The sequence below is a fragment of the Rhinopithecus roxellana genome, chromosome 5 (genome assembly GCF_007565055.1).
Source record: "Rhinopithecus roxellana isolate Shanxi Qingling chromosome 5, ASM756505v1, whole genome shotgun sequence".
NCBI classification, from domain to species: Eukaryota; Metazoa; Chordata; class Mammalia; order Primates; family Cercopithecidae; genus Rhinopithecus; species Rhinopithecus roxellana.
In genome coordinates, this window is record NC_044553.1 from 118,001,799 (window position 1) to 118,016,952 (window position 15,154).

General features: G+C 47.2%; 1 protein-coding gene across 5 annotated transcripts in view; it reads right to left on the reverse strand.

The window, feature by feature from the left end:
• The window catches only part of NTRK3 (neurotrophic receptor tyrosine kinase 3), a 387,207-nt gene that overhangs the window by 271,594 nt on the left and 100,459 nt on the right, over window positions 1–15,154 (reverse strand). For all 5 annotated transcript variants that reach the window (XM_030931666.1, XM_030931668.1, XM_010362292.1 and 2 more), the window contains one exon: window positions 1,765–1,833. In XM_030931666.1, the coding sequence (XP_030787526.1) occupies window positions 1,765–1,833 (69 nt within the window). The remainder of the gene's footprint in view (window positions 1–1,764; window positions 1,834–15,154) is intronic.

The window sequence follows — 15,154 nt, forward strand, 5'->3', positions numbered from 1 at the left end:
TATATCCACGGAATGACTGTTTCTAAAACTCCACAAAACAGGTCACCAGGGCAGCAGCACACCATTGATTTCACATCCAATAATTTTTTAGAAAGAGCACTGAACATTTTCTCAATAATTCAGCCAACAGCAGACCCCCTGTGTTCCCTGGAGAGATGCCATCCCTGGTCTCCTGAAGATGAAGGGGCTACAGATTCCAGAATAATTACATGCAAGACACCCAAGAAAGAGATCCCCCAAGGCCCTCAGTCAGTTCTAGGGTAACTTAAGAAAGACCACAATCATGTCTTTTTTTTTTTAATTATCGTAGAATAGATCCTTGTCTTGGAAACAGACTGAAAACATTGGGAGATAGTTGAGCACAGTGGTCAAGGCTTTGGGTCCACACCCTGCCACTATTCAGTGAGTGACCTTAAACAGGATACTTAACCTTGCTAAGCATCTCAGTGTCCTCCAAAGTGAAGTGATAGTGATAATTCCTACTTACGGAATTGCCATAAGGATTAAAGTAAATTAAGTGTACAACTTAATAGATTGCTTGGCACAATGCCTGGCACAGAGGAAGAACTCAGAAATCAGTGTTAGTAGTAAATTGTAGTAGTCATGTTAATTTATCTTTTCCACCTACAGTATACAAGGTCATCATGGGGTAATAGGTTATTGGGATGCTTGATGTAAAGCATCAAGAGCTGGGTCTGTAAAGGTAAGGTTTTGACGCATCCATGAAGTCAGGTCTTGCTAGGTAAAGGGAGAACAAGTTGAAAGGCCAACAGCATAGGCAGAGGTCCAAGGTCATTGCCTCTTGGTAGAGTAAAGCAATCTGCATTCAGTGAATTTGGATCTGCGTCACCAAATAAGAGGGAACACATGAGTGGTGTCTCTGGAACCCTGACTCCCTAACTTGATCCATGCCTCAATTCCTTTTCAATTTATCGCTTGATTTATACCCTCAACATAATATGATGTCCTTCATGCACAGAGATGACCCCGATGACTCACTCATCAACATGAGTTATTTTTTCCAGCAGTGATCACGAATGTTCACTCATCCAGCCTACATCTGTTTGTGCAGAATGGCTGGCTGGGATAGGGGTGCCCTGATCAGCCTTGGACCACAGCAAGGCTAAGCAGTCCACATGCAGATAGAAAAAATATATGGCCTCCTCAAACCCCTTGGCATGTCAATACTGAAGCCAAATATGCTGAAGATTATGAGTGGTGAAAAGACACGTACTTTGAAGTCAGAAGGTGTGGGTTCAAGTCCCAGCTTGGCTAGTCCCTAGAAATGTGGTCTTAGTTGAGTCTCACATGTCTTTCTAGGGCTCAGAATCCTTACCCATAAAATGCAGAGAATAATAATATCTACTTCTTATGACTCTTATGATGATAAATCTAAGGTTATATAGATGAAAGCATGCCTAATAGTCTGTAAAGTTATATATTATGAATGTTATTTATTATAAATTATTTATTATAAATATCTATACTCTTATAACTAATTACCTACAGATCACAAAACTAAGTCATGATAAGAGAAGAGACTCCTGTCTTCTGAAATTGATTGTGCCCAGAAAGAGCATCAGAAGTCAAGCGACAGGGTTAATTGCTCTCACTGAATATGGTACATTCTATGTCAACCAACCCAAGAAGGCTCTTCAAGTAGATGTATGCTCAGCCTTTAGGTAGTTCCATTGCTTGACACTTCTCCCCATTCACCCATTACCAGCACTTCAGTACCTGGACAGTCTTCAAAACCAAACTTACAATTCCCGAAGACTCAGCGTCTGGAAGAGCTGCCACGAGAGTGTGGTGAGCCGGTTACTTGACAGGTTTCTGCAAGATTGACAAATAAAGGGAAATTTTTAAAACAAGTCTGGCACACATAATGCTCTAAGTAGTGAAGTTAGTCATTTCACTGGAGCCTGGGTATGTTTTCCCTCTTCTTCATTCTGCTAGGCTAGTGATACATCTGCTAATAGTTGAGGCCATAGATCAGGTTTGGATAGGCTTTTGAGGCCTTTTAAAGGGCAAGATTTTACAAATCAAAGAAACCATTAAATTATTATGGTCATTCTCCCATATGCCCTTCCCACAATAAAAGTTTACAGAGCCTTTGTGAAGCCATCCTTCTCTAAGAGGACAGGGAGTTCTCAGGGTAGATAAGCCCACTAGCATTCTTAACATGCACACAGGTCGAAAAATTCTACAGGTCACCTGCAATTCCATTTAGCCAGTGTCTCTCCCAGCAAACATGCCCACCAATGATCAAGACATCAGCCTTTTGTTCATATGTCTGTTCTCCTCCTAATGGCTATTTAATTGTTCTCATTAGGATGTACAGGGGAAAGGAGCAGCCATTAGTCTTCTGGATAAAAGAAGAAACACGCCCACGGTTATTACTTTGCCAGGCTCAGCAAACAACTTTTGATGTGATAACAGCCCTTAAAGGCAGCAGTTAGACACTGCTAGAATTGAAGTGGCATCCCAGGAACAATGTACTCATCTACTGATGGGAACAAATGGCAGTGCTGATTCCATTTAGGTAAATATCTATCCACACAAACACGATGTGTGTATACTTGTGTCTATTAAACCTGTAGGTACTAAAGGCAAACACAGACTCTTGTTTATACACATACATATGCTTACACACACACCTATATTTAGATGACTTCTACAATAAATATTTATTGAGGCTCCACTGAGGAATGAGGGGGTTGACCATTGAGGGGGAAGGGAAGTTCTCTCTGGAATCTTATATTCAAGTTAGAGATGAAAAGCAGAAGGAAGAGTATCAACACCGTGATGTAAGTAACTGATACAGGAGTGGGAAGGGCTCAGAGAGAGGTACCTTCTGAAAAGGTAGCATTGGGCCTGAGCCAAGAAGAAGAAAGAGCTGAGTACCAAGGGAGGAGTGCTTCAGGCAGTGGAAGTAGCAAATGTCAAGGCCTGAGAGATCCAGGGGATCAGGAAGGAAGTCAGTCAGGAAGGACTGAGGAGTGCTTTGGGATAAGTGGGAGAGGGATTCACGCCACACTTGCTGGCCATGGGGAGGAGTTTGGATTTGATATTAAAGAGTAGTGGGAAGGCATTGGATGGTTTTCAGCAGAGAAGTGACATAGTCTAATTACCATTTTTAAAAATAGAAGGCCAAGACTGGAAGTTGGCAGGCCAGTTAGGAGGCTGCTACAGTCTTCCAACCAAGAGAAGAGAGTGGAAATAATCAAGTTGATGGATCAAGATAAGTGTTAGAGGTAGAGTTGCGAGGATTCCTATTGTATTGGATTTTGGAGAGGAAAGAGAACTGAGTGGCCAGGTGAATGGTGACATCATTGAGTGGCCAGGTGAATGGTGACATCACTGAATAGAATGAGAAAGCCTGCCAAAGGATCACATGGAGGCGATGGGATAGAGACCTTCCCCTTGCAGATATTAAGTTTGAGACATTGTTAGCTATCCAAAGAGAGAAGTCAAATCACCTGCTGGATTCCTGGGTCTAGAGTTCATGGGAGAGGTTGAGGCTGGGTAAGATCACATAGGGAGAGAGTCTACCCAGTTCATAACAGGGTAGACACTAAAATACAAGAAAAACCAAAGGGACATGGCTTCCCCTTCTCATTGGATGCAGCCCTCTTTGGTGAGGTGGCTTGGTTCTAACACAGCCTGAACTGGCTGGGTCCCTGAGACGGCCCATTACTGTGCAGGGGAGGCAGTCTTATGCTGGGGGTGCAGGTGACTGGAGGAGAAGGGAAAGAAACGTAGGTAGATGTCTCCCAAGTTTACTGTTCTGCTGTCTTCCCTGTACCTAGCACTCTCTCTGTTCAGAGTTTTTAAGCCTCTAGGATAGTCCCCATGGCCCTACACTGTCACCAACCTCCTCTCTGCAGGCTGAGACCTCTGCTATGACAGCATATGCTCACTAAAAGCCTATACACCTAAGCCATCCATCATGCTCAGCTTCACAAAACCCCTAATGACTATACATCTTATTCCTACAAACTTTCACTGTTCCTCCACCGATCAGAAAGAAAGGTGTGATAAAAGAACTGCAGTGATGACCACCTGAGGACACCACCTGGGCAAAGCCCCATGGAGCAGCCCAGCTCCTGCTCAGAAGGGTGGAGCTGGAGACCAGACACACACTCCCACTGAGTCATGACCCTATCCTAATAGACCAGAAGCTCAAACTTCGGGTTCAGGACAACAGGATTTGGTACCACTCTGAGTCTCCATTGCCATTAGGCTTTATGAGGTTTTATTAAATCTAAGTGTTTGATTCATCTAGGTAGAAATCTTCTGTTTTGCTTTATTTTGCCTGATTTACTCTATGCACAAGAGCATCACAGCAGCAAAAGCTGGACAAGCCCCCAACTTTCAAATCCACGAGGTAATCCCTGCGGCACTTTGGGAAGGTGCCTGTCCCCTGCCTTTAGCTCCCTACCCCTCTCCAGTGCCTCCCTGAACAAAACCCATGGTTCTGAAGCTGAGAAGCTGTATCCAATGGGCAGTTGGCAGTCAGAAAGCCCAGACTTATTGAGCCCTGAAGAACGTGCCCCTGGTAAGGTACAAAAGCAACTGGTGGGAACTAGCAAGCCAGCAGACAGGAACAGCCCAGGTGAAATGGGCAGCCTTGCCCATCTCTGAGGAAGGAGCAGGCAGGGAGCCTGCCAGGAGTCCTGGGGAACCCGAGGCAGAGAGCAGGCTGCCAGTGATGTCCTCTCACAAAGGTCATGCTTTGCTACATTAGGCAGAAATGTCAAAAGAAAATTGGATTCTGAAAGAAAGAAAATAACAGACATTCTGGGCAAATAAAGAATAAGAAATAGCATTATTGCCTTATTACAAGTTAGAGGAGGGAGGGGTCCTGGGACACCTGTTAAGGGGGAAGTGGGCTCCTGCTCTCCTAGAGCTGTCTCGGCTTCATCTCCCCCTGCCCCTCCCCCACCCATCAAGCCCCACCTGGATTCCTCTGGCTCTTTGGATGGATGGAATGGACTGAAGCACTCATGTGCTCTGCCCACAGACACAGAAAACCCAGTGCCTGTTTGCGGAGACTGGAAACTGTATTGTACAACTTCAGGGAGGAGTGTAGTGTGCACAACCCTTGCAACTGTACACAATGCCCTGCCAGACACACAGTAGAAGCACCAAGCCCCAGTAATGAACTTATACAAAAAAGACAAGAAGTAAGGCAAACATACACACACCACAAAACAAGCAGAGCATGCCTCTGGCCATCCTGCCCTCACCGGCATTGATAAATTCTCATGGTGCAGGGTAAATAAAGAAGCTTCTATATGAATTGCCACCCACTCAGAATTCACTGCCCCTGATTTTTTCTTCTAGCTGGGGCCTCACCTATATGCACCTGTCATCAATTACTGATGAGCTGGTTACTCTGCTCATCAGACAAGAGTTTAATTAAGAACCATCCTGCTCTGAGCCCCGCGGCAGCCTTTTCCGTGGGCCTCCTCCCTAATAGATCCATTATCACCCGTCTCTGACTTTTGCTTGGGTCAATGGCCAGTTTCCAAGCCACCTGACTGCTGAATTAATTTGGTGAGCAAGATTTTACGAGACGATGCATCAAACTCCCAAAATCAAGTTCCGTGACACTGCCTCTTCTATCTCTCGCCCGAGACTTCCAAACAAAGCCATTAATTTTGTGCTGCACAACTGGCCCTCTCACAGACCAGACTCTGGGGTCCAGAGGTAATAAACGATGATGATGTGGCTACTAGGTGTTCCGGGAACAAGGAGCCAGACACACAGATGGCTGAACCCTGGGTCCTGAGGAACAACAGAGCTGAGATGTCACCTCTGGCATTAACCCCATAATGAACAGGGGTCCTCCCAGGCAACCTCTCCTCTGACCAGTAAAAACCTTGGCACAGTAAGCAGTTGTATGACCTTCCTAATGGTGGCACCCAACTACGGCAGGAACGGAGCCCACAAATGGGGAAGATTTCACCTTCTACCCTGGGAACCCTGTTGTTACAAAAGGGTCAACGAGACGGACCATGTTGCCAAGAAAAACCAACCAGATGAGAAACCAACCTGTTGCCCCTTTGGGGGTTGAGAGTTGAGGAGACAGTAAGCCCCATCTGAAAAGTGGTCCTGAAAATGGAAGGATTTGTGGATTTCCTGGATTAAGAGTGGGGCTGACATTTGGAAGCACCTCCTCTTCTACTGGCAGAGGCAGGCTAATGGGCAGGTATGTCTTAGAATTTGCATGTGTAAGGGATTGCTGGCGGCAGGTCCTCTGCATCTCTGAGCTATTAAACCAGACTGCCTCACCTGTGCACTCCCACTCTAGCTCCTGGATGTTCACTCCACCTCCATACCTCCTTGGTCCCTCTCACATGAGTGTTTTCTGTTGTAATGGGCTGAATTTTCTTCCCTCAAAATTCATTTTTAAAATCCTAACCCAGTCGGGTGCCGTGGTTCACACCTGTAATCCCAGCACTTTGGGAGGCTGAAGTGGGTGGATCACCTGATGTCAGGAGTTTGAGACCAGCCTGGCCAACATGGTGAAACCCCATCTCTAGTAAAAATACAAAAATTAGCTGGGTGTGGTGGTGGGCCCCTGTAATCCCAGCTACTTGGGAGACTGAGACAGGAGAATCACTTTAAACAGGGAGGCGGAAGTTGCAGTGAACAGAGATTGCACCATTGCACTCCAGCCTGGGCAACAAGAGTGAAACTCCATCTCAAAAAAAAAAAAAAAATTCCTAACCCCCATTGTGTCTGTATTTGGAGATGTGATCTTTAAAGAGCTAATTAAAGTTAAATGAGGACATATGGGTGGTCGTTAATCCAATATGACTAGTGTCCTTACAAGAAGAGGATTAGGACACAGACATAAAGATGTAAAGTCACAGGGAGGAGAAAATGGCCACCTGCAAGTCAAGAAGAGAAGCCTCAGAAGAAATGAGCCCTGCCAACAACACCTTGATCTTAGGCTTCTAGCCTCTAGAATTGTGAGGAAATAAATTTATGTTGTTTAACCCACCTAGACTATGGCATTGAGTTCTAGCAGCAATTGCAAACTAATATACCTGTTCTAGCCCCTCATTTGCCCTGAGGCATTGATGGCCAAGTTGGCTGCCTTACTGTGATCCCTGAAAGCCTCCAAGTCATGGTTTTCTGTCACCCCCTTGCTCTGTCTATGCTTGGTGGCTCCAGGGAACCAGCCTCCCAATCAGGTTCCAGCCACTAAGATCTAATCTGGTATCTGCCCACTTGTCCCCGCCACTGGGTGTACTCCAGCCTCCTCCTGCAAAAAGGTTATTAAACGAGATGACAGAGAACCAGAGGCATGCTCAGCTTGCATCCCAGATATAAATGCCACAGTCATTGACTCTTCCTGGAGGATTCATTCTGCTGCTTGCAGAAAGGCACTCTTTTGAGCACCATTTGGTCTTGGTGCATCCAGCACAGCTAACCAGAAAACAATGAATGCAAGCCACAATCCTGCAAGCTCCCAGGGTCTGTGACTTGCTGGCTGCAATAATCATGGTGCAAATCTTATTTCTTATTTATTTCATCCACAAAGGCAGCATTTTGAAAGGTGCAATTCCCTCTTTCTTAAGATCTAACATTATCAAGTATGTATTCCTTTTCTTCTTCTTCTTCTTTTTTTGAGATGGAGTTTCACTCTTATTGATCAGGCTGGAGTGCAATGGTGTGATCTCAACTCACTGCAACCTCCGTCTCCTGGGTTGAAGCAATTCTCCTGCCTCAGCCTCCCGAGTAGCTGGGATTACAGGCATGTGCCACCATGCCCAGCTAATTTTTTGTATTTTTAGTAGACACTGGGTTTCTCCATGTTGATCAGGCTGATCTCGAACTCCCGACCTCAAGTGATCCACCTGCCTCGATCTCCCAAAGTGCTGGGATTACAGGCATGAGCCACCATGCCCAGCCTCTTTTTTCTCACCATAAAAGAGATATCTCCTTGGTTTTTGTTTTAATCCATTCATGCTGCTATAACAAAATACCATAGACTGGGTGGCTTATAAACAACAGAAATTTATTTCTTAGTTCTAGAGGTTAAGAGGTCCAAGATCAATGGGGCAGCAGATTCAAGGATCTACCTCCTCAGAGACAGATGTCTTCTCACTTAACTCTCACATGGTAGAAGGGGCTAGCTAGCCCTCGGGGGCCTCTTTTATAGAGCACTCATCTCATTAATGAGGGCTCTGCCCCCATGATCTAATCACTTCCCAAAGGCCCTGCCTCCTAATATCATCACCTAGAAGGGGAGGGACTTTAATATATGAATTTTGGGGGCACATAAATATTCAGATCATAGCAATCATCTTGGAGACCACCAGCCCCTTCTCATGACACACCATACCAGGATTCTTTTGATTTTGCTGAAGAATCTGCAAGAAAAGGTGCTGTTCTAGACCAGAACTAATGAAGAATCTGTAAGGAAAGAGAATTCCCTGACACAGCTCCAAACCCCACAAAGACTTTGCTACAAAAAAAGAACAAACCACAGAAGAAGGATGGAGCTAGCAGCCTACTGCCCACTTCTCTAAGAGCCAGGGAACCTATACCTCCTCTCCGTCTTGACCGACTTCTGTGCACCATCAGCCCCACACTAGAGATATCTGCAGCCCACCACCAAAGGAGCTGTAGGGTGGCTGCTGCAAGCGTCCTTGGCTTGAATCAGTAGGAAGGAAGGAGGCACCATATAATCTTGTCACCAAGGCCTGCTGCCAGCACCAAGGAGGGACCATGAGCCAACCCATTAAAATCTAATGCCTATGGCAAGGAAGCAGGTGCTGCTGCACAACGTTCTTCTCGAAGGCCGAGAAATACTTTCCTACATCATTGATATATTTGCTTTTCCCTCAATTAAATTGCTGTAAAAGGGAGTGGGGGTTAAAGCCATCTGAGCCATTTTTATTCAGTTAAATTACACTGGATGGCTCATTTAACGAACTTTAACGAAGCCAAAATGCTTTCTCTAATCAAATCTCAACTGACGTGACTGGTGTCTTGACCTTAGCTCAGGAGACTGGAAGCAGCTTTTTCTATGCAGCCTGTTCTGGGCTCTACCAGGGTTTCCCAGAGCGTGTTCCTGGGATCTGAGGTCTGTAATATGTTCACGGGTATTACAAGGGGGAAAAGATCATATTGCTTGAAAACTGTTGTATTAAAATTAAGCATGCTTATTTACTGCAGAACTTCTCAGAGCCTTTACTATGAGAGAAGGACCTGGCACACTGAGTCTCTCAAACTTACTGGAGCATAGAATCTTCTCCATGGAGTGTCTAGACAAAAAAAATACCCACATAACATCCTTAGAGAAATGTTCTCTAAGCCAGGAGTCAGCAAACTAGAGCCTGCAGGTTGGCAGTCTGTTTTTATAGTTCTACCGAAACACAGCCATGTCTATTTGCTTATGTGTTGTCTATGGTTGTGTTCCAGGCAGAATAACGGTATCCACATCAAAATCCCAAGAATCTGTTAATAGGTTAACTTACACCACAGAGGTGATTAAGCCTATAGACATGGAGATCAGGAAGTTATCCTGAATTATCCCATGGTCCCAATGTAATCATAAGGGGCATTAAAGGTAGAAGAGGAAGGCAGAGAGAAAGTAGGGACCCATGTGACTAATGAAGGAAGGTACAAAGACACACAATGTTGCTGGCTTTGAAGATGGAAGAGGGGGCCACAAGCCAAGAAATTGAGTGACCTCTAGAAGCTGGAAGAGGCAAAAAAAAAAAAAAAACACCCATTTACCCATTCTCCCTTATAGCCTCCAGAAAGAAATGCTGTCCTGCCTACGCTTTGACTGTAGCCCAGTGAGACTCATGTTGAATTTCTGGGTGTAAGGCAATAAATTTGTGTTGTTTTACATCACAAACTTTGTATTGATTTGTTACAACAGCAATGAGAAACTAATAGGGCCACTTTCACATTACAATAGCAGAGTTGAGCAGTTGCAACAGAGACCAAAATATTTACTATGTGACCCTTTTCATAAAAAGTGTGACAACCTCTTGTCTAGAACAGCACTCTCCAATATAGATATAATAAAAGACAAAAATACCATGTGAAATTTTCTGTTAGTCACATGTTAAAGAGTGAAAAGATGTGAAATTAATTGCAACACTATATACTTAACCTAGTATATCCAAAACATCAGTTCAACATGTAATCTATCTAGGCATCTATCTATCTATCTATCCATCTGTCTGTCTATCCATGTATCTATGCGGTATTTCACATTCTTTTTTGTACTAAGTCTTTAAATCCATGTGTGCTTCACTCTCAGAGCTCATCTCAATTTGAACTGTCCACATTGCAAGTGCTTGACAGCCATGAGTGGCCAAAGGCTACATATTGGAAGACACAGCTCTGGACCATCTGAAAAATCCAGACATTGCCTGAAGTCCCCAGTAGAGAGAAGCAGTCAACAGCTAGAAAATTGTCATTACAAGTTCTCCAAAGGAATGTCAGGTTTTCTTTCCCCAGATGCCAATCCATCCTAGAATCCAGCAGTCACATAGCTTGTTTTATGAAAAGGAAATCACTCCAGTTGTCCCAGAGCACAGTGCAACATCACTGAGTAGCTGCCAGTATCCTCTCAGGTTGGAACTCAGAGCAGGAAGGAAAAGAGAGGTCAGGACTTGCCATGTGCTGAGGAGGTGGAGAAGGACCATGGCACATGGGAGACCAGACATGGGTACAGAGAACTGGACTCCTCCAGAATGCTTGGTCCACCTTATCAAGTCCAAACTCCACCTTGGAATTCAACCACAAGGTGACCTCAGCCTCCTGTTTCTGTATAGTCTCTCAATATCACCTCCTCCCCCATCCTTCAGCCCCCACTGCCATAGCTAACCCTAAAAACCCACCTGGGACAGAATGGCATCGCCCTGCCAGCTGCAATCTTAGAGCTCCCTGGCACTTCTCCTGCTCCACACCACTGCACCTGGTGCTTTCTGCACCTTTCATGTCCTTCTCCCCACCCTAGAGGCACAGTGTGAGTGGTTCTCTCTGCAGACAGCTAGTGCCACCCACTCTAAAATCTTCTTTCCTTCCACTTTCTCCCACTGCATTTTTCTTGGGCCTCGACTGTCACAGCCTGCATCTCAGACTGCTGGCCTGGAGTGACAGCTGTGCCTGTGTTGGCCTCCCCACCAGGTTGCTTTTCTTGAAGACAACCTTTCTTTTTCAGTTTTATATTCTTTATTGCACCTGGAACCCAGTAAGTGCTCAAAAAACGTATAGAAAGTTCAACAGAAGTCCCACAAAACTCTCTCGTCCGAAGAGACCCAAAACCAACCCAAGTTTCCAAGGACACTGGAGGGAAGCATTTCTTTCTATGAAGCCCCCACAGTGCACAAAGAGGCTCTGCAGAGACCACAGCAGAAAAAGGCCTAGGGACCAAGACAATCCTGTACCCTGCAGCGTGTGGCTTCTGCTCCTCCCATTGCCCTCCTCCACCCACCTATCCTGGGACCTCTTTCTGTCCCTGTGAAGCCAACCTCTCCACTGCTTTGAACTCACGCAGCCACTGCACAGCCAAGCCAGACTCTCCCAGCGAGTGTCAGGAGGATGAAGGCGCTCACGCTCTCTCTCTCTCCTTCCCTCTCTCTCACACGCACCAAACACACTACACACTATGCCACACACACACATTCACACACACACACTCATACCCACCAGCTGTCTCAGTCTGGCTCCACCAGGAAACAAACTGAGAACTCTTCTTAGGAGGTCTGAGGAGCTCTGCCTCTTCGACCCCTCCCTGCCTCTCAAGGATATTTGGGTTTCCACCCTTCAGGATCCCCGGCCCTTCTGCTCTGTCCTGCCTCGGTAGGACCTGTCCTGCCCTGGCCTCCTGAGGGGAACACGTTTGGAGCCGAGCAGGACCAGGAGCTCACTCTATGAGCCCGGGTCCCAGAGCCAGCAGCCCTGCCCTATTCCCTCCAGTAGGTGTGCTTTTCTCGGTGTCAGCACAAACTTTCATGTCTCTGAGCTGAGGAGCACACTCAGAACCTCACAGAACGTGGGAGAACAGTGGGGATCCCCCAGCCCATCACCCTTGGCCTACACAGGGGACGCCGAGACTGTGAGATCCAGGAGGACTTGGGAGAGGAGATAACTTGTTTGTGTCACCAGGCAAGTCAGTGTTGGAGCCAGGACTCAGAGTCCTGGATTCTGACTACAGGAGAGGAAAATGGGAATCCCAGAGGTTAAGCCAGTTCCCAAGATGACTGAGTTGGATGGTAGCAGAGGCTGGTGGCTGGCACCAGGGCTCCTGATACTCAAACCAGGGCAGCTGAGGGATCCTCCCCTTTTGGCCAATCTTAGCTGCAGGAGTGACTTCTGATCCTTTGTGTTGCAGGATGGGTAAGATCATGGCCTTTGGCATCTCACGGGCCTTGGTGCCAGTCCTACCACTGCTGCCTTCATGCCGTGTGACTCTGTGTGAGTTACTTCACCTCTGTGTACCTCAGTTTGCTCATCTGGAAGTTGAGAATAATAACAGGGCATGTCTGCTTGAGCTCTAGTGAGGATTAAATGGGGTATGCATGGCAGCTGACACTGTGCCTCACCCTCAGTGGCCACTCAGTGAACATGCTCTGTCACTGTTTCTGCCCACTGCCAGTCACCACCGAAGCCACAACATGCCCATGCAGTTAGAACAAATACAGGAGGTCCAGGCGGTGACCCCCTTGAATTCAGGCATTATTTTATTCAGTAAAGTCTGAGTTCACAAGGCAATGTAGAGACCTACTGTAATGAGACAACAGGCAGCACCTGCTCCCCTAGGGATGTGCTGGTGCCCACGTGCTGCCTCCTGCAGCCCACCTAGCAGATGCCTGGGTGGGGCCTGAGGTCCAGGGAAGATGCGGCCCTCACCCCGAGGTCTATGGGCCACCTGCATCGGGGTCTCCACCGCAGCACAAGGCCACCAAAGTCCTTAAAATCTGCTGTGTTTCTTCATGTTGTCTGCTTTGCACCAGACCTTGAGTGTTATTGAAACTATTCTGTGGGGAGGGTGGGTGTGGGGGTGGGCATTGCTCCTTGGGAGTTTCTTTTCAGACAAATTAACCTAAGGCTAATTACCCTGAAGCATGTGAGCTCTCCCTGGAGTCCCAGGTAGGCACTGCCAGGCAGATGCTGGGCCTTTTCACCCGGGATCCACCCACTTGGGGAGGAGGAGGCCAAGCCTGGCGTGGGAGCCGACTGCCCCAGAGAGGCCCCAGCACATGATGTGCTGATGTGGCCAAGACATCACATTCATTTTTACTCAAGAGCTGTCATGACAAGAGAAAAACAAAGACACAGAAAGCATCTGTGGGAAAAATCAAGAACCCCTTACACTACGGACCAAAAGCAAAGCAAGGGATAGAGAGGGAGAAGGGAACAGAGGTACAGCTGCAGGCCATGCCCCTGGCTGGGAGAGAGCTGCCCAGGGAGGGTGCTGTCAGGGCTGGAGAAGCCAGGGTCCCTGAAGGCTGGCGGGAGCCTGCAGGGGCAAGAGTGCTAAGCTGTTCTTCAGACTGAGGAAGCACATTCCTGTTCATTACCTTTTAGCCAGGCCAGACACCAGTCCCCTTTCTAAGATCTACTATTCAGATTAAAGGAAAATCTATGACTCTCTTAAAAACAAACTGTGAACAGAAAGCTGCTCTGGGCCTTTTCATAAAGAAACCTGATTAGGCCAACGCTGCATCCAATCCCTCCTTCAAGATAAGAGGTTAGAGGGAACACAGGACAAGTATGGGTTTGAGAAAGCATTGAGGGGAGAGGTTCTCCCATTCTGGGTATCAGAATCACCTGGAGCCTTGGAAAAACCAAATTGCCAGGCTCCACCCACCTCCTGAGTTTCTGATTCAGCAGGCCTGGAGAATTTGCATTTCTAAGAGGTTCCCTGGGTGACATTAATGTTGCTGGTTTGGGAACCACACTTTAAGAACCAATGATCTGGTGAAATTTTGTTTTCCCCATGGGCAAGTTGACTGGCTCCAATCAAATCCCTCTGCCCTAAAAAATTAGACAATCATATATACATATATAAGGAAATGAAAGAGTCATGTGAGCAGATGCAAAGAGATGCCCTGTCAGGGAGCCGAGAGATTCCTGCACAGGCTCCTGGGAACAAATGCCATTGTTAATAACCACATAGGGGACTTCACAATCCCCTTCTGGAACTTGATGGAGAATCTCCAATGGGGACGTGCCTCTGGGTGGTCCAGGGCAGGGCAGTCACAGCACTGCACATTGACTAAAGGGAGGTCCCTGCTGCCCAAGGTGTCTCCTGCACTCGCTTCCTGCACTCAATTACAAGAGGAATCTGTGCCTCCCCACCCCACCCAGCCTCCTACACACACACTATTTGAACTGCATGCCCGGTGAGCCTAGAGGACAACAGAGGCTAGAAACCAGAGAAAGTGAGAGGGGCAGCGAGGGTCCCAGGATGAGAGGAGATGGTCCCAAAAGAGAGCAGAGGAGAAAGCAGGACTCAGACAAGAGCATCCAAACCAATGAGTGAGACCCAAAGCTGGAGCTGGGGAGCTCGGAGGGAGGAGGGGTGCCCCAGCCATGGTCAAAGGGGTGCTGCTGGGCAGAGAGAGGGAAGAGATGAGCATGTAGCAACAGGCCAGCCAGAGCCACACTCAAGGAGTCACAGTTGTGCCTAGGCCCACTGAGGGGCCCACACCCCTGGTTGCCTGAGGAGGGGGATCCCTTGAGGCTAGAGGATAAGCCAAGAAGCAGAGACCTTAGCTCAGTGCCTGAGGTTCTGTCCTAGTAGCTTGGGGCAGAGTGGGCAGCTAGCGTCAAAGGGTTCACTAAGGCTGATCTCTGGAGTGGCCAGTGCAGAAGAGTGGCGGCTTTGCTGACAGCTGCCTGGGGGCTTCGGGTGCTTTTAAGCCAGAGCAGCTCAGGCCTCCTGCCCTGCCACTTTTCCAGACCAGATCCTACGCATGTAAAAAGCCATAGCTGGACTCCCTCTGCCCCACTTCTAGCAGGGCCCAGGAGGACATGTGAGTACACCATTGGCCTTTAGGGGCCTTCTTCCCTAGTGTTGTCCAGGAGACTCACCCCTGGGGTTCACATGAGGAAGAAGGTAGTAGCAGATCCACTTCAGGACCAAGTCAATGTGCAACTGACAGCGGAG